This window comes from Marmota monax, unplaced genomic scaffold, assembly GCF_021218885.2.
Source record: "Marmota monax isolate L192 unplaced genomic scaffold, Marmota_monax_Labrador192_F-V1.1 WCK01_AAM20220418_F8-fsc00161, whole genome shotgun sequence".
Lineage (NCBI taxonomy): Eukaryota > Metazoa > Chordata > Mammalia > Rodentia > Sciuridae > Marmota > Marmota monax.
In genome coordinates, this window is record NW_026693511.1 from 107604 (window position 1) to 127272 (window position 19669).

General features: G+C 46.2%; 1 protein-coding gene across 1 annotated transcript; it reads left to right on the forward strand.

The window, feature by feature from the left end:
• The first annotated feature begins 1560 nt into the window (after window positions 1-1560).
• Window positions 1561-17919, forward strand: LOC124102232 (annexin A8). The gene is made up of 12 exons (XM_046458444.2): window positions 1561-1717; window positions 4524-4614; window positions 5828-5922; window positions 7185-7298; window positions 8876-8966; window positions 9681-9760; window positions 10243-10302; window positions 10837-10930; window positions 11152-11247; window positions 13099-13157; window positions 14189-14311; window positions 16983-17919. Exons 1-12 carry the CDS (start codon window positions 1697-1699, stop codon window positions 17046-17048), a joined length of 990 nt encoding a protein of 329 aa, XP_046314400.1. The 5' UTR covers window positions 1561-1696; the 3' UTR covers window positions 17049-17919.
• The last annotated feature ends 1750 nt before the right edge of the window (window positions 17920-19669 follow it).

Here is a 19669-nt window from a genome sequence, read left to right on the forward strand (position 1 = left end):
TGTAGGTGCTGATCAGGAAGGGGCCTGAGAAGGGGATGTGAGTACTGGTGGGGAGAAGGCCACACAGGCCTAGTACTCTCCTGTGTCAGTGGTCCCAGTGGACCTCAGAGGGCAGGGCCATCTGTCATTTTTCCTTCATCCTGACCTGGCGACAGTCCAAGTCTCAAGGGATGGCATTTGTCTCTGGGCTCACCATAGGACTCTCCACACTGTTGCTCCTCAAGGGAGCCCATCTCAATCATCAGCATAACTGGACTTTGGTCAGACTCTCCCAAAGGAGATCCATCCCAGAGTAACTGCCCTCAAACACCCACACACATGGCCCAGTGGGCATGCAGGCAGAGTGGCTGAGCTCCTGAGAATGCCAGCCAGGGTCCTGGGTCCCCACCAACTGTGCTCCAAGGAGGCAGGGGAGTCTGGGCATTCAAAGGCCTGGAATGAGCCCTCTATCAATCCACAGGGCTAGAGGCAGCTGCAGTCTTCCTCTTTTGATGACATCTGACAGTGCTGTATGCATTACGACTCTGCAGTTTCCATGCCCCCTCCAGTCTGCTTGCTGACCCAGCTCTGTCTCTACACACCACCAGAAGAAATAGCCTGAGAAATCCATGTGTGTGGAGCAAAGAGCACTGGACCTGGGGTCATCAACCTGGGCATTTCTTTAAAGGCCAATTCTTAGCTGTTACATGGGAGGATTCACTGAATTTAAAAAACTCAACATCAAGCTGTGTTTCACTCAGGGCCTAGAACTGTGGGGTTTATGGGAGCCCTATGAGAGCCTTCCTGGTTTGTAGGATTGGTCCCCAAGGCAGGGTGTTTATGCTAAAGGACGGATAGGATCTAGGTAAGTTAAAGGGCAGTATGGGCAGAGAGGTACTGATAGAACATTCTAGGTAGAAGTCACTGGGTAGGCAAACCCCAGAGAGGCAAAACAAACCTCCCCCTAGACTGATTCCCCCTTCTCTTGACAGCCAGTGTTTTGGGGGTCCCAGTGGAGAACAGGATGCTACAAGTCCAAGAATCCTGGTGATTATGACTGTTTCTCACAGATGTACCATTTGAAAAAATTATCTTTGTACCATTTGAACAAATTATTAGCAACCAGAAGTTAGACTTACTTCTTAGGACTAAGACAAGGATTCAAGGAGCCAGTAATCAGAGTGATTAAAGAGGTGTCTAGACAAAGCAACACCCCAATGAATGGAGGCTGCAGTATCCTTTTATCCTTTGCTGAGCCCCCCATTACTCTATGGATAAATTGAAACTGTCCAGTAAATGGAAGAGACTCACGGTGGTGGTGGTGGTGGTGGTGGTGGTGTGTGTGTGTGTGTGTGTGTGTGCATGCATTTTAATAAGATCTAGGTTTAGCAAAACCTGGAGAAAGCTATAGCTGTGTTTGCCAAGTGGACTTTCAAAGACTGGTTCAGAATTTCCAGTCTACAATGAATAGTGTGATTCTCTAGGGCAAGCCTGGGCAGTGCCTGGGTGGGGCCTGGGAGCCACAGGAAGGGCCCAGAGCCAAGCAGAGCTCAGAGGGGAGAGGAGGAGAACAGGGGTGGAGCTGGGCGGAGCCTCCTTACACCACCACACCCATCATCAGAGCTGCCTGAGGGTCAGTGTGTAGCGGAAGACAGACGTGTCCAGTCTGAGTGCAGCCTAAACAGTGTCTCATCTCTCCCTGGGAAAGGGGATCAAGATGGCCTGGTGGAAAGCTTGGGTAAGTGGGGTTGAGCAGGGCAAGTGGCTTCCTGCATGGTGTTGGGTGTTGGGCACTTGGGGGTCCGAGACAACATAAAGACAGAATCTCTGATTCTGATATCAGCTCAGACTACACTTGGTCACCTGCTGAGTCAAGCCCTGGGAGGAAGCTGAGAACACACTGCCCAACTCTAGAGGAGCCACCACAGGGACAGGAACAGAGTGGGGGAGATGGACAGATAAAGACACCTTGAAATGCAACAGGGAAGTAGAGGTGGGGAGAGTTCAGAGAAAGAACCCCTGCTGTGGTAGGGGTTCCATGCTGAACTTCCTGTGTGAACCTGAGCAGGGTGTGCACTTGAGTCTGCACTGGGAGGAATCCAGCAGACTTTTCTTGGGGAGGGATTAGTATGTAAAGGGTATGGAAAAGTGGAGAGCTTGGCTTTGGAGGGATGTAGCTTTGAGTGAACTGAGGGCCCTGGGTGGGTTGGAAATGGACCTGGATCCCACTGTCTGCCATGTGAGGCTCTTCTCCAGGCCCCATTTTTAGGGTGTGGCCCGTGTTTTTTGGTGTGATGTCTGACTTAGGGGGTTAAGATTGATTTGTGCCTTTCTTGGAAAGACATTTCTGTGTGCCAGTTTCAGTGGAAATCTTCAAGATGGGGTAAGGAAAAGCGTGGCAGCCCTCTTGGGCCCTTCAAAGAGTGTGAAACAGATGTAGCCATAGGCTATGAGTCACCTTGTGGAAAGGTACCCGTGTGGACCTGGGTGGTCCCAGCAGGAGCTTGAAGCAAATCTGTAGAGAGACTGAACTCCAGAGCTCCATTCCAGGTGATGTGCAGTCTCTGAGTCCCAGAACATTGCGCCTGTTTTTCTAAAACTATATTGTGGGAAGCAAGGCTCAGCTCTCAATGTGGCAAAACCAGAGCCGGGGAGTTAATAACAAATAATGCTCCCCAACCCTGTTTCCCTGGTGATTGGGTCACACAGCCTACTAAGTCATAAACTCTTGGATGCCAACTTGGGGGCAGCAGGCAGAACTGGAAACAGAATGTTCAGTGTCCCCCAAGGTCCCAGACGACCTGCATTCCTGTGGGTGAGGCCTTCTTTAGTGAAGAGTCCCAAGAAAACCCAGTGTCTGGGAAAGGTTGAGTCATGAATAGAGTGAGAGAAGTAAACAGAGCTCTGCTTCTGAGTCAGGCCATGGGTAAAGTCCCAGTCCCTCTGCTCATTATCTGAGTAACTGAGCCTAGTTTTCTCTCCTATAAAGAGAGAGGGACATTAATACCGACTAAATGTGACTGTTGGGGAAGACAGTGATCTAAGCATGAAATCCAAATCACCGGAAACAGGAACTCTCTAGTCACAAACTCCTAACAACAGAATGCAGCTCCAAAAGCCAGGGACACAATGTATGTATGCGCACAGTTGAGCCACATCTGGGACCACAGTGGTCTTCCAGATGGAATTTCCACCCAAATTAAAGGTCAACAATTTCTGTTGTAAAATATGGTGCTAAAAACAAGACAGATTTGTCATTGCCATTTGATATTCAGGCAAAAATCATCCTTTACTCAAAAGAAATAACTTACAGATATATTGGGGTGGAAATCTACACTGTGTTTTCAGGATCTAACCCAGGGTTTATATAAAAGGGTGGATAGAAGGACCAATGGAGGGAGGGAAGCAGGAAGGAAAGAAAGAGAGAAAAAGTAAGTTGGATGAATGGATGGAAGAGTGGAGCAGTAAGGTATGGAAAGAAGGAAAAGTAGATAGATATAGTATTTGGGTGACTGATTAGAGAATGGAGGAATGTGGTCAGATGGGGGATGATGAAAGAGGTAGGTGGTCAGGTAAGTGGAAGATGAAACTAATTGAACTCCTTTCCATTTGAAGAATCTCTTAAGGTCCTTCAGATTCAATGCCTGTCTCCAATATCCCTCACTCTTTAGCATTCCTCCCAGAAAACACCTACTTAAGAGGGGTTCTCCATCTCTTAAGTATCTGAGGAATTATGCAAGACACATATCTAAAGAGCCCTCAGTCAAGCCTTGGATTAGAGGTTTTCAAGCCTAGGGCCCAGGTACTTTGGTTATCTATTTCACAATCCTCACTCACCCTGTAGTACTTTCTAAACCAAATCCTCTGATCCTCAAGAATACTGGGGATTTGCAAATATTCTGAGCTGTCACAATCTCAGCAGGGCCCCTAGCCCTCTAAATTCCTGTCAAGTTCCCATTCATCAGGAAAGTGCAGGCTAAGCTCAAGCCATTGGAACCACAAAACCATGCCCAGCACCCCATCCACCCAGCCATGTCTATACTCTCAGGGCAGCTATTCAGCTTCAGAAGGCTTTCTCTCTCTCTCTCTCTCTCTCTCTTTTTTTTTTTTTTTTTTTGCAGTACCAGGGACTGGTGTGTGTGTTACTGGGGATTGAACCCAAGGCTTCACACAAGCTTGGCAAGCACTCTACTGCTGAACTATACTCAGGGCCCTTCAGAAAACGTTATGCACTCATTTTTCATTCTGCTGCCTGGGGATGGGGTGGAGGGAGCTGAGGATGGCAGGGCTTGCTGCCTGTTCTTAAACGGTACAGATGGGAATGGGAGAATTTTTGTGGCTTCTCCCTGAAATCTCTGTTTTTTGTTGCTCCAGCCTGTTGGACAAGGAGCTGGAGGGCTCAGCTGCTAACCTGCAAGGTCCAAGCTGTTCACAGTGTCCAGGAAAAGTGCTCCTCATACCAGGGCAGGCTACCGTGTGGGCCAGGAGTCTGCACTGCTCTCCCTAGATCTGCCTGCTTCTAAGCAGTCTTGGCACTCTTGCAGATGGAACAGGAGGGTGTCACGGTGAAGGGCAGCCCCCACTTCAACCCAGACCCGGATGCGGAGATCCTCTACAAAGCCATGAAGGGAATTGGTGAGTGGGCATCCATGGCCTTGCCACTGGAAGGCTGGGCCTCTCTGGGTCTTTGCTTCTGCACTCACAGCCCTGAAAAGCTGATGCCAGGGGACAACCAGGGATATAGGGTTCCCCATGATACTCTGAGCGTGCCTGACTGCAAAGAATCACACAGATGCTGGCTTCCCCAGTAGTGGTCAGCACCAACCCACCTACCAAGACCAAAGAAGAAGAGGACAGGTGTTTCTCCCTGAATAATGGGGGAAAGGGGAGGCCATTTGTTGTGTGCTCTTGTGCAATCTGAGTTTTCTCACCTATAAAATGGCCCAAAGAAATCTGTATGACTTTTAATTTTGGATGAGATGATGTTGGCACTGGGCCTGATGTGGGCAGTGGATGGGAGTTCAGTGGAGCTGAACCCAGGGGCATCAATCATGTGTGTTCTGTAGTTGTTCCCCATTGGATCTGTGTGTACTGCCCCCTTGCCTTTGGCCACCTGGGTACTGTAGGAGCATACTGGGATGGCTGGCCATGGAGTTGGCTTCCTCCTTATCTCCAGCATTGTTCCAATGCCACTCTCATCATGACTGTGAGTGGGAAAGGCCCATTTGGATGGCCCAGTTAGAGGATAAGCCCTGGTCTCATCCCAGAAAGGATTCACTCCTTACATGGCTCTGCCTGGTGAACTGGGGCATTATGAACTAGCATTCTCAACCAAGGCCCTGAAGCTTTGTCACATAACATCCTCTGCTTTCTGCCAACTTCTTTACTGTAACCTCACTTCCCAGATGAGAAATCAAAGGCCCTGAGAGGGAAGCCTGCTTGTCCAGTGACACAAGGTCCATGAGCTGCTGTATGGGGTCTTAGATCCAGTGGTCTGGATACTCAGTTGTGACCTTCTCCCACTAGGACCAATATGAGGAGTGGGGAAGGGATGGAGATCACACTTAACCAAGATCCTAAGTTCCAGGGAGGAGGTCCAGAGCCATCTGGTCCTCAGATTCTATCCCTGTAAGCTGGGCCTAAGCTACATTCTTTGTGTGGGTGGAAGGTGGATAATGAAGAGGTGGCTTTTCAACTTGTCTTTACTCCATGAAAATCATCAGAGCATTTGACACTACCCAGGTGGTATGTCCCCACAGCTCAGCCACCAAGCAGTTGTTTTCCCCTGACTCCAGCATTCTCTTGGTCCCCAGGAGGTAGTAGGGGTTTTCATGCTGTGTACCTACAGGGACCAACGAGCAGGCCATCATCGATGTGCTCACCAAGAGAAGCAATGCCCAGCGGCAGCAGATCTCCAAGTCCTTCAAGGCTCAGTTTGGCAAGGTAAAGGGAGGGCTGGGGCCTGCAGCCTGGGAAGTGGCTCCATTCTGAATGAGTCCCTTTTTTGGGAGCCAGCTTACTGGAAATATGGACACACAGGACAGTCTTATATTAAATATAAGTTTGAACAGACATCTATTTTATCTGGAAAAGTTATTTATAGTTGTCCAGCCCCAATCTGGTGTTGGTCTTCTATAGTCTGATCCCATTTCTTCTCCCACCTTCTCTCCAATGCATTTCTCACAGTTGCTCATGTTGCTTGGAGTTGTTTCCTGACTCCAGGTTTTGCTCCCTGAGGTGACCACTCTCTCATGACCCACAGTGCAGGCCTAACTTCCTTCTGTTTCATGGCTCAGGCTCCTTCTTCTTACATTGGAACTACATGCACTGCTCCCATACTTTTGGCCACCTAGGTACCGCAGTGGGATTCCACCTCTTCTGCCACTAGGATGGAACCAGACAATTGGAGGTGTACTCCAAAAGGAATAAATGCATTCATAGACACGGTGGCCTACAAGTCTCCATTGGCCCAAACTGTTGGTGATTTAACCCAGGAAGATCAGTAATAAAGTCCAAATATTCCCTTGGAGAAATCAGCATGCAGTTCTATAAGTCCTTTCCCTTAAATCTTCAGAGCTGTGCATTATTCTTTGCATTCAACCTTTGGAGAAACTAACATTCAGAGATACTAATAATACTCAGGGTTCTAGTATCTGTAAGCAACAGGATTGTGATTTAAATTCAGGTCTCACAAAGCCCTTGGTCTTTCTGTTGTTCCTATGCCATTAGCTGGGTGTGGCCTTGTAGTTCCTTGTAGAGACATGTACCCTTAGAAAGAAACACATGTCAGATAAGACCCTTTCTTCTTTCTTTCATGCCTGTGAGCCAAGTAACAGCCATTTAATGGTGATAAAAGCAGCACTGCTTCCACCCTCAGAGCTTGCAGTCTGGTAAGCAATGGCTGTTTTGTTCTATTCTGAGTTTATGATGTGATCATCACTAGGCTTAGTGCTGAGTTAACTCACCTATCTCTCCATCACACCATAAGCAATGGTATAAAGCAGGATTCCATTATCTCTTTTCAACAGGTCAGGATGCTGATGCTTAGAAAGGCTAACAAACTGACCCAAGAGACCCCAGCCAACACATGGCAGAGCCCACAAGAGAATCTAGGCCTAGCCCCTGGGCCCAGATGCCACCCTGTTGCCTGTACTCCCCCAGGCCCGGAGGACAGATATAATCTCCTTTCTTTGTGTCTGCTTTAGGATCTCACTGAAACCTTGAAGTCAGAACTGAGTGGCAAGTTTGAGAGACTCATTGTGGCCCTCATGTATCCACCATACAGATACGAGGCCAAGGAGCTGCATGATGCCATTCAGGTAATTTCTCTGAGCCTCCATGTGGAATGACCACCTCGTTGAGCTGAGCCCAGTGAGTTTGCTGCTCAGACAGCCGCCCAGCATAGGGATTGACTGGCCATGATGGGGCCCAACTCAGTACTTCTCAAAATGGGATCAGACCTGGAGTGGAATTAGAAAGCAAGTTTTGCAGTCCCACAAATAGTTCCTGGGGTTCACTTTAAACGCCTCACTACACATTTTATTTTGGCAGGTTAGGAGGTGTAAGGGCCCCAGTGACAATGATCATTTCCACTGACAGGATGCTCACTGCCTGGTTGGTGCCAGGGACTTTTTAAAAAAAATTAATTAAATATATATGACAGCAAAATGCATTTTGATTCATTGTATACAATTTCAACACAACTTTTCATTTCTCTGGTTGTATACAATGTAGCATCGCACCCTATGTGGAGTCTTATATGTACCTAGGGTAATGTACCTATCTCATTCCACCATCTTTCCTACCCCCATGCACCCTACCCACCATCCCTCCCCTTTGCTCAATCAAAGTTCCTCTATTTTTCCCATGGCTCCCCACTCCCTGTTTTGGATCACCATCCACTTATCAGAGAGAACATTTGGGCTTTGGTTTTTGCTTAGCATGATGTTCCCCAACTCCATCCATTTACCTGCAAATGCCATAATTTTATTCTCTTTTAATGCTGGGTAATATTCCATTATGTATTTATACCACAGTTTCTTTACTCATTCATCTACTGAAGGGTATCTAGGTTGGTTCCATTGTTTAGCTATTGTGAATTGAGCTGCTATAAACATTGATGTGGCTGTGTTACTATAGTATGCTGATTTTAAGTCCTTTGGGTATAGACCAAGGAGTGGGATATCAGGGTCAAATGGTGGTTCCACTCCCAGTTTTCTAAGGAATCTCCATACTGCTTTCCATATTGGCTGCACCAATTTGCAGTCCTACCAGCAGTATATGAGTGTGCCTTTTCCCACATTTGTGCCAACATTTATTGTTGTCTGTATTCTTGATGATTGCCATTCTGACTGATATGAGATGAAATCTTAGTAGTTTTGATTTGCATTTCTCTCATTATTAGAAATGCTGAACATTTTTTTATATATTTGTTGATCAAATATTTATCTTCTTCTAAGAAGTGTCTGTTGAACTCCTTAGCCCATTTATTGATTGGGTTGTTTTTTGTTTTCTTTTTTTTTTTGGTATTAGGGTTTTCAAGTTCTTTATATATCCGTGTCAGGCATTTTACACTGATGATTTCTAATCCTTCCTTCAGGATGGGGGAAGTTTATCTTCCCTGTTTACAGGTAAAGATGCTTAGGTTCAGCAGGTGAGGCCACCTATATGAGACCACCCAGTTAAGGAGGGAGAGTTGGGACAGCTTGCCCCCAGTATCCATCACTGAGTACAAATATGAGGTTTCCCCCAGTAACAGCCTCCAAAAGAGGCCCCATGAAAGTGAAGAGAGTGGTAGCTGGTGCTTCCTGAAGCTCAGGTAACTGGAGAAAAACTGATATGGACACTTGGAGGCCATGGGTAGAACATTTCAGCACACAAATGTTTCTGTACCCAGGGCTTAGGAACCAAAGAGGGAGTCATCATTGAGATCCTGGCCTCTCGGACCAAACACCAGCTGCAGGAGATAATGAAAGCATATGAGGAAGGTAAGACACCTGCAAAGATGGGTTCGGGTGGGTGGTGCTCACACGGAAATGACACAAGTTTTGGTGGCTGGGCAGGTAATGAGGGTTGACGGTGTACTGGAACATGGTGCAAAGGACTTTGGGGGGGCTTTTCTATATGTAGGTGTAGCTAAGCACCTACATGGTTGAGATCTGATCTCAAGGGCTCATGCAGGGAGAAGCATCAGCCTCACCAAACTGCCCCTTGAGCACTGTTACCACAATCTGCTTCAACAATAGATGTGTTGGTTCTTTCCTGGCTGTGCACAGGCTGACCCAGGGAACAGTGGAAGATCATCTGCTTGCCTCATTGTAATGGGGTGTGGTCTATTGTTCACCTATCCTGGGTAGTCTGTGGGGTACAAGAAAAGCAGAGACCAGACAGGCCTCCATGTTGTGGAGCCAGTTTGAAAGTTTTGCTTTGCCAAACTTGGTGATGAAGTGAAGCTGTATCAGCAGGTCCTGGCCTGGCTATTTCACCTTGTCCATCTAAGCTTGGTTGGGCATTTATGTTACTTCCGGCTCTGAACACACAGGTGACCCTGCCACTTGGACATTATATTCAGGTCCTATGCCAAGAACTCATTCTTCCCAGAAGACTTTAATGGGGAGAGGTGTGAGAAACAGGGCTGGAAGGAGGAAATCAGGCCCTGAGTGGGCCCTGGGTTCATGCCTTCTTGTCATATTTCCCTGCAGACTATGGATCCAGCCTAGAGGAAGACATCCAAGCAGACACGAGCGGCTACCTGGAACGGATCCTGGTGTGCCTCCTGCAGGTATCAGCAGGTTCTTGGGTCCCCATGGCTTAGGGATCCCCACAGCTCACCCCAGGGAGCAGCCCTCAAGTAGAGCCACTGGGGTCTGGGCAAGGCCATGGGACAACCTAGATGCTTGTGTACATTAGCTGCATCTCTGCATGGTGGAGGGGCCTGATTACAGAGCCCCTGTGCCCCTCCTGACTCATCCTGGTGAAGGCACCTTGAAAATGAGAGGTGAGCACCCTGTCATAATCAGATCCTTCATCTAGGTCCCATGCCAGGCTCTTTGCCTAGCTCTCTGAATGCCCAACCCTACAAGGCAGTGATTCTTTCCTATTATACAAATGAGAAATCCAGGGTTTGGAGAGAATAATTGGCTTTCTGAATGTCCATGGCCAAAAAGCTGCAGAGCCCTTCCTGTCCTTTAAGCCCCATTGTCCCTTCAGATCCAGCTGTACTGGTTGCCATCCTGCCTTACAGAGCTCTCCTCTGTGTTCTAGGGGAGCAGGGATGATGTGAGTGGCTTTGTGGACCCAGGACTGGCTCTTCAAGATGCACAGGTGAGGCTGTCTGTCCCCTACCATCTGGTCTTGGAGAGCTTACTTGAGTACCACACCTGGCACATTTTCCCATGGGGCATTATTTGACATAGCTTGGGACCTGCCCAGCTCACTTCTGCCCTCTGGTGTCTGAGGAGGAAAGTAGAGACACTGGGGAGAAGAAAGAAGAGTAACTTGTATTACTGGGTGTGGGCTGAAGCTCTGTCCTACCAGGACAAGCTCATAAACCTTGTCTCCCTGTGTCTGCCTACCAGTGGGGCACTCAGTGCTCAATGCTGCCCAGTGGCAGGGGAAGGGTTTGCATTTCCTAAAGTACCTTCAGTCCTAGTGTGGAAGAAAGATTTTAAGCCAGAGCTATTGGGATAAAAAAAGGACAGTATAGTGAACTCCCTTTCAAAAAAACAGTCATGCAAATATGGTGGCCTTGGCAAGCGAACAGGGTCTGACCATCAGCCCCAGCTCTGGGGCTCTGGGATTCTGTCCCTTAACTCTGTTTTCTTCTTTGTGGGCTTGTTCTGGGTTTCCAAATGCTAGGATCTGTATGAAGCAGGAGAGAAGATTCTTGGGACCGATGAGATGAAATTCATCACCATCTTGTGCACACGCAGTGCCACTCACCTGATGAGAGGTATGGGGGTAGAGGGAGGCAACGCCAGGCATGGGAGCTGCCCTGGCCCTGGCTTCAGGGCTTCTCCTTCTGTGGTTCACATCCAGTGTACAGCTTTGTCAAGTTGCGGGGAGAGCAACAGAGCCTTGGATTCCCTGGTAACCCAGAGGGAGATGAGGGTGGGCTCTTTGATGTATAGTCTATAATCTGTGAGTTCCTTAAATGGAGCCCTCTCTCCATAGTTTTTGAAGAGTATGAGAAAATTGCCAACAAGAGCATTGAGGACAGCATCAAGAGCGAGACCCATGGCTCATTGGAGGAGGCCATGCTCACCGTGGGTAAGAACTGGGGCACAGTGCTCAGATGCACATAGGTCCATAGGCTCAGCTGTGGGACAACACCAAAGGGCAAAGGGCAAAGGGCCTATGGAGGCAAAACAATAAATAGGACCCCATATTCACCTTCATGAGTCCTCTCACGCTCTCAGCCTGTACCCTGGGATTGTCCCACCCCTAGAGTCTCAGTGTGTCTTTCCTGCCAAGGAATATTCTCAGTGCTGTCTATATGACATCCAGTGCCATATGAGGGTGTATATACATGTGTAAGCATGTGACTATATGTTAAAGAAAGAGCATGAGTGTGATTATGTTGGTGTAAATATAAATGTGTGTGGATGTGCTTAAGTTGTGGGTGAGAATGTGTGCATGAGTATGTGCATGTCTGTGGGGATGTGTTTGAAAGATAATGTGTGTGCGTGTGGATGTGTGCATGTATATGCAAGAATGTGAGTATATGCATGAGTGTGTGCAGTTGTGTGACAGTGTGTTTGAGAGATTGTGTTTCGTGTGTGTACACACACATACACAGGGAGAATTCTGTTTCTGGTTGTGAGGCCTTGAACAAATCTACCCTTCTGGACCTGAACCAGGGGCCCAGGCCCCTGTCTTAGTTGCCAGTTGCAGAAATGATGGCGTGTGATTTGCCAACAAAGGGTTGGTAGTCCAACGCCAGGAGTGCTGAGAACCTTCTCCACAGCAGGAAGTCAGGTCCACTTAGCAGGACCCATTCCAGAGCCCATTTTAAGATCCAGAGCTGAGATCACAATAGAAAGTCATTGCAGAGTAGAGAGCTGTGGCCAAGGCAGAGGGCCCTCTCCTCTGCACCTCACACAATGGAACTGAGGTCAGGGCTCCTGGGCTAGGGCACTCATCTCCACACTAGGTTGCCTCCCAGCAGCCAGAGTGCTCCTTCCTCATTCATGTCTCTCTGGTAAATGTTTACTGAGACTCCCCAGCCAGCTATGAACCTGGTGATAAAGGACTTAAGGGCTGACAGTGTTGCTGAAATTGGGGTAGCGGGTGTACCTAGATGCTCCAACATAGGCCATTCATTTCTCCTAAAAGCCTCACTCACTTTCACATCACAGATGAGTCAGGGATATTAGCAATATAGTCAGGTAGGGTTTAAACATGTGCTTACATTCCTCAAAGCCCACACTTCTTCAGCAGTCCTGGCTACAAGGAAGGGGTATGCTCTCTCAACCAGGTGCCCCTGGTGCCTTAGTCCTATGGGCCGAGTAATTCATCACATGGGAATTAAAAATGCAGGGGTCCTGCTGATAGAGCTCTCTAAGGTCATGGCCACCATGCTGTGATGCCTCTGTAGAGCTGAGTAGCTAGATTCTTGATGGTGCCATGTCTGGATGAGAGCCCAGGGACAGTCTGGGTCTAAGGTGCCCTTGGCTTATCTAGCTTTTATCTTAGATGCCCCTTGGATTTCACTTCCCCCTTTTTTGCCTGTCTGCTCCGGGCCTTTGGAGCTATGCCTAGTGCCCCAGTCGCCCTTCCCAGCCTCACCCCCTGGCATAAAGCTTTGAGGGATGTAGGCAAGTGTTTAAACCCTGCCTCAATGGTGCAGTGTGACTTTGTTACTTGACATCCCTGATTCATCTGTGCATATGAAAGTGAGTCAGTCTTTAAGGAGAAATGAACAGGAAGTGTCCACCACAGTGGGGCCCTGCACACCTCCACTATTCCCTGTCAGAGGATATTAATTAGGTAGGGCACAAAGAAATGTGCAAGACTTGCAATGCTAACCTTTAAGACCTGAGGCAAAGCGTAATTAAAATGAAGGCGTGTGCAGTACTGCCTACAACTTTGAGATGCTAACAGAGCTTTTCTGTTTGACAGTGAAATGCACCCAAAACCTGCACAGCTACTTTGCAGAGAGACTCTACTATGCCATGAAGGTAACCATTGGGTCTACTGACTCCCTTACAATCAGTCATATGTGGCACCAACTGGACCACCAGGGAGCTCAGAGCCACCACTGTCTTCACCACTGGGGTTTCTTTTGTTATCATTTTTTATACATCAGAAAGATTTTAGTTGTCAGGGAAAACTGAGTCTAGAGTAGGAAAGTCACATCTCCTACAGGGAAATTTGAACAGGTACATGCTTAGGTGTCCAAGGTACTGAACATTTATCATTCTGGGAGACCTGTGTCATAATTGCATTCCTAGAGATTTGTGCAACTGAAGCTCCCATTCAAGATCACCCAGTTGCAAAGTGGCAGACTGTGACTTGAACTCAAGCAGGTTCATTTTTTGTTGTTGTTGTTTTCATTGTACCACATGGTCTCCATGAAAGCAGATTTGCTACTAAAGGTCACAGATAAGAATTGCAGGAATGAAGGCACCCTTTCCATGGTCAAGTTCATAGGAAAATTGCCACACATAGCACACTTCTACCTGTGATAACTTGCCTTTTGTCCAGAAGGCTACCCTAGTCACAAAAACAGTTGCCCAAGCCACCCAAAACATTTTCTGGTGTCTGGAACCTAATGGGAAGAGAGTTAACTTAATTCTCCAAGAATAATGTCAGTGCCCTCCTTTTCTGATATACGGTTGTTGACACCACCTGAAGTAAGAGCCATGCCAGAAATCTGAAGCCCCCAGAAATTAGAAAGGGCATGGGATTCCCAGGTAGCTTCCTCTGAAATGAGACTAGTCAGGTATGAAAGTGTGGGAAAATCCTGTTTATGAAATGGCCAGATAAGTCAATTTTGAAGTGCTGCTTCTCTAGGAAGAAGTATTCTTTCTGGAGCTATGAATTTTTGTGTCTAGAATCTAATGTGTCAAATTAAACACCTAATGCAATTTGGCTTCTAAAAAGGAAAGAGGCCTGAGCAGTGAGTGAAAAGAGATTGAGCTTTGTCCATGACTATTGAGGTGGACAGGAAAGATGAGAAATGATGGTTGACTGCTGCTGTCTCATCCAGGGAGCAGGGACACTCGATGGGACCCTGATAAGGAACATTGTTTCCAGGAGTGAAATTGATTTAAATCTTATCAAGAGTCAATTCAAGAAAATGTATGGCAAGACCCTCAGCAGCATGATCATGGTAGGTCATGAGTTTCCAATTTTAACTCCAGTTTGTGACATAGACATAGGAAAGGGGGCCCTACTCAGTCTAGATTTAAGTAGTCCTGGCAGAAAGGTTTCAGGGAAATAAATTGGACAGGCTTCAGAGAATTGCTTAACCAGATTTTGATTAGTGAAAGTTCTAGAGTCTTCAAATGTAGAGTGATTGTTCCACAGCTATAAATTTGAGAAAAACAGCTCATCTGGCAATCAATGCAAATTGAGACCCTGGCAATTTCATTAACATAAGTCAAATCATCACACATGTGTCCAAGTTTTCATTGGCTACTAAGTGAAGTCACAAGCTCTTCTACAAAGGTTGGTTACTACTATATTTTCTGGCAAATACATAGATAACAGTACAATTTGTCCTAGGTCTATTTGGATTCCACATCCCAAGTTCTGTATCTGTGAATTCAATCACAGAGAATCAAAAATATTTGAAAAAAATTGCATCTGCATTGAATATGTACAGGCATTTTTTTCTTGCATTATTCCCTAAATCATACAGTAAAACAATTATTGACATTCTACTTATATTAGATACTATAAGTAATCTAGAGATGATTACATGAGTATTTGAAAGGATGAGTGCAGGTTATATGCAAATACTGCACCATTTTATATAAGAGACTTTAGCATCTGTAGATTTTTGTACCCATGGTGAGAGGAAGACCTTGGAATCTATTCCCTGCTGAGATGAATGTATGTTTAAATAAAATGCTTCTGCTTTACGGTGTTTCAGAATGGAGAAGCATGCAGGCATCCAGTAGGGAAGGACTGGAATTATTCTTTGTTTTGTTTTGTTTTAGACTTCCCAGGCAACCTTGTCAGGAGACAGAAGGGCTAAGCACAAACCAGCCTGGGCTGCTACTATGTCACCCACAGGCAGTTCAAGCAGATTGTCATGAATTCTCTCAACCACACATGGCTACTTATGCCACTGGAAAGATTTCTATTCCTTCTCAGCATTCTATTTAGATAGAGACACAGTTCATTTCCAAAGAAAAAAAACTCTGTTAGGTAAAATGATCACTTCAACCTAAGATGTAGACCCCATGGTAGATATGAAAACTTAGCGAACTAATGATTTGAGACAAAAGTGCTGCTGTTTATCCAGCAATAGATTTTGATTTTTGTTTTCTAATGTTGTCGCTTAAGAAAAATTCAGATGGAGTTGTGAATGCACTGACCGAACATTTTCTTTAGAAAATGTAGTTAAAAATCAATAAGATTCTCAGTAAATTTTCCTAAACTATCAAGGACTAGATAATTCCTATGAGATTTAAGCTGCTTCAGAGAGAAACAGAATTAGCTCCAGTCCTACCCACTACCTACCACATGACCTTGGAGGAGTCTATAACCCTCTCTTGGTCCCAGTGTCCTCAACCACAGAAAAAGGGAAGTGGATGGTTTGCCCTTGCCTGTTCCCCTGGCTCTACATGCAGATCCTTGACTAGCCAGTCCTATTGAGACCAACAAGTGGCTAAGAAGTAGAGTAATTGAATCTGTGGGATCCCTCTTATAGCAAAAGGAACTCTGATCCTTACATGAGCTGGTTGCTGAGCAGGCAGGCTCAACTCCTTCCTACCATTCACTCCTTACTACATCTCAGCAAGATGCCTGCCAACATCAATGGCATTTTATAGAGGAGAGAATGTCTCATAGAGGTTAAGGGACAGTCAGTGGATGATGACACAGCCAAGGTTCATGTCTGAAATCTCTCCACCCCATGGCACAGCCTCCCCTTATAGCACCCTGCTTCCAATCTTGGTGAACTTGTCAGCTTTTAATTGTTGTGATCAAATACCTGAGAATAACAACCTACAGGAGGGAAGACTTATTTCAACTCATGATTTTAGGGGTTGCAGTCCATGGTTCACTGGCTCTGTTTCTGTGGGCCTGTGGTTGAGGCAGAGCATCAGGGAAGAGGGGATATGGTGGAGCAAAGCTGCTTCCCTCATGGATCTTGGAAGCAGAGAGAGAAGTAGAAAGAGACAAGAAGTACCCCCAGTGTACCCCCAGTGACCTACTTCCTCCAACAAGCCCACACCTACTACAGTTTCCACTAACTCCTAATAATGACATCAAATTATTAATCTATCAATGGATTAATCCACTGATGAGGTCAGAGCCCTCATCATCCAATCATTTTCTAAACGATCCGCCTCTGAACATGGCTGGATTGGAGACCAAGCCTTCAACACAAACTTTTGGTGGATATTTCAGATTCAAAACGTGCCTCCCTGAACTGCAATAGCAGGTGTTGAAAAAATAATAGATCACTGTTGAGTGAGTGAATGGTTAACTGAGTGAAACCTGAGAAAGAGCCCCAGGGCAATTGATGGGGTAAGAAAGTCACCCACACACTTTTTTTTTATTTAAGAGCACACCGTTTCTGTGATTCATTTTTTCACAACCATGTCCCATGTAATTAGTAAGAAAATAAAAAACGAGATACAAAGGAGTAGTCTGAAATGAAGAACAAGGAAAGAAGAAAGGTAGGGATCCTGTGGTATAGGAACACCTGAAGGGCTGGGTCCCACCCAAGGAGAACAACTTCTAGTAATAATAAATAGTGGGTGCTCTTGAGGAGCCAGATCAAGTCACGAACATCCCCCTTTTAATTCTCCTGTGACTTCTGCCTTCAGGATGACACCAGCGGTGACTACAAGAATGCCCTGCTGAGTCTGGTGGGCAGTGATCCTGATCCCTGAAGACACTGAAGAATGAGAGCAGAGGCCAAAAAGCTAGAGACTCCAGGCCCTGCTTGCACAACCTTGGCAATGGATAGGGGTGTGGGTGGGAACCTCAGCCAGGCTTTTAGACTTCTATCTCCTAGTTCCCAGTGCTTTTCAGTCAATATTTCTTATTCAGAGGATGAGACCAGCCTGGGGTTCCTCTTTCTACCCTTTTCTCTGGACATTTTTAGATGTATGTACTATGCCAACCTTATCATACCTCTAACCAGACAAATACATCAGCATGAAGGGGTCTGCTGGGGCTCAGTGGTCTTTCTTTACTTTCTAGACTGGTGTTTCTCAAGTTTGATTGGTCAGAGAATCACCTAGGTACCGGTTACACAGATCCCTTGGCTCTGCCCCATCTTCTGAACCTAGTAAAGAAGACCAGGGAATATTTGTCTCAGCTAAGATATGTTTTTCTATCAAGCAACAGTAAGAATACCATGAAAACCCTTTTGTTGTAGAGCTCACATCCTGTGGGAAGCTGGGAAAAGGACACTTTTTCCTGCCAACTAGGATGCCTATAATAAAACTCATTCACAAGCCTCAACAGAAATCTTGAAGCTTTGGCTGGAAGAGAAATTCTCATATCATCCTGATAAGAGAGTAATTAGACTACAAATCAACATTCTGACCCAAGGACGCTATGTCGAAAGAGGCTGAGACTTCTTCATTTGCCAACCAACTCTTGACACATCATGCAGCAGAGGGCAGCATGCCAGACCCTGAACAGAACACTTACCCTGACCCAGTGGCCATTGAGCCCAGACACCCAGAGAAGCTGAGGGTAGTCTTTCCAAATATGTTTGATTTTATGAATAATAAACATTTGTGTAATCAAAAAGTGTCTTTGGATTTTTAACAGGGACAGATTAAGACCAATTTCTTTTGTCAGAAACATATCTTTGGGGAGAAGTCAAACCTCAACACCTTGTGGGCATTTCCCTGAAGAAACACTGAGGGTGAGCAGTGCCCACTGTTGCCCTGGGGACAAACCTGTGAATGAGGATACTTTCTGATTTGTAGCCAATATCTCAGGGTTGAAAGGGGCTTTGAAAGTCACCTGGTCCTGTTCCAGCCTGCAGCTTGACCACTCTCCCTGGCATTCACCCAGGAGTGATCCTTGGTGTCCTAGAGCTATGCTCAATATGTATAGAGTGCCCTGAACTGTCTTCAAAAATGAAGACTAACTGCTTTCTGGGAAGGCAAAATCTTTTTCCAACTGAGCCCAAACTTGCCCTGTCATGCCCACTGCTCTTAACTCTGCCATCTAGAGCCACAATGTTTATTTTTTCCTAATAACAACATTTTGACATCTGAAGAAGGCCCACATATTTCAGTAAACCTCCGGCCAAAGGTAAATGCCCCCATTATTTCCACCCATTGGTTGGAATCTGATTTGAGATCATGACCTATGAACATGCTCCAGCTTTCAAACTCCAGAGTATGTCTCCAAAGGGTCTGGACATGTCAGGGAGACAAGAGCAGTGTGGGCTCTGAGGTCACACATGGGATGTGGATTTGGGATTCGTGACTCTTACTTACTGACTTTCTCTAAAAGTGAGTGCCCTTGCATTTCAGTGAAGGGTGGAGTCCTGGTTTAGATTGCTGCCTTAGAGCTAGTATTATAAAATCATCATTTAACGGTACTGACAGATTCTGTAGATCTAGAATTCAGCCAGAGTACCCCACAGATGGCTTATTTCTACTGTTGAAAATCTGGACACTTTGTTGGGATGATCTAAACTTGAGGTGATTATAGAGCAGGAGGTCTCTATCACATGGAAAATTCTTGATTTCCATATTTGGTGTCAGGGTGAGGAGACTGAAAGGCTGGCCTCAGCTGGGTCCTTGGAGCTCTGACATGCAACCTTTCCATCATGGTGGCCTTGGGTTGGAAAGATGCCCCATGTGGCAGCTCAGGACACTGTGTTTATCTAGTGGATGAAAAGCAGGCAGCATTGCCCTCTATGATGTAGACTCAGGAGTCACACTGCATTACTACTCTGCCCCTTGTTGGTCAAAAAATATCACTAGCCATCCAGCTTCAAGAGGTAGGGACACAAACCCCACCTGTCAATGAGAGGAGGGTCAAGGACTTATGACACTGCTCTTTAATCAAAAAGTGGTACTCAAATTATTCAATTGGGTCAGCACAGCCCACTTACCTGTATGGCTGATGCCTGTAGGGCCGGAACAAAACTTCAACAAAACTCCCCTGCAGGGCCAGGCCTTGAGCCTTGGTGCTGGGTGGAGGGTTTATGGGACACCAGGGAGGCTCTGGGGGTGAAGGGCAGAAGCTACATACCAATATATCTTAGTCTGCACAAGTTGTCATGATAGCATACAGTGGATAATTGGGTGACTTAAGCAACAATTTTTTTTCCTAATACCTCTGGATACTAGGAATTCTAAGGTCAAGGGGGAGCCTATGTAGTTTCTGGTGAGTGCTAACTCCTAGCTTTCAAAAGGCTTCCTTCTGTACTTATCTTCACATGGCGTATGCTCTGTGCTTACACTTAGAGACACAAAACTCTCTCTCTTTCTTCTCAAATGGTCACTAATACCATCATAAAAGTCTCACCACTTTACGA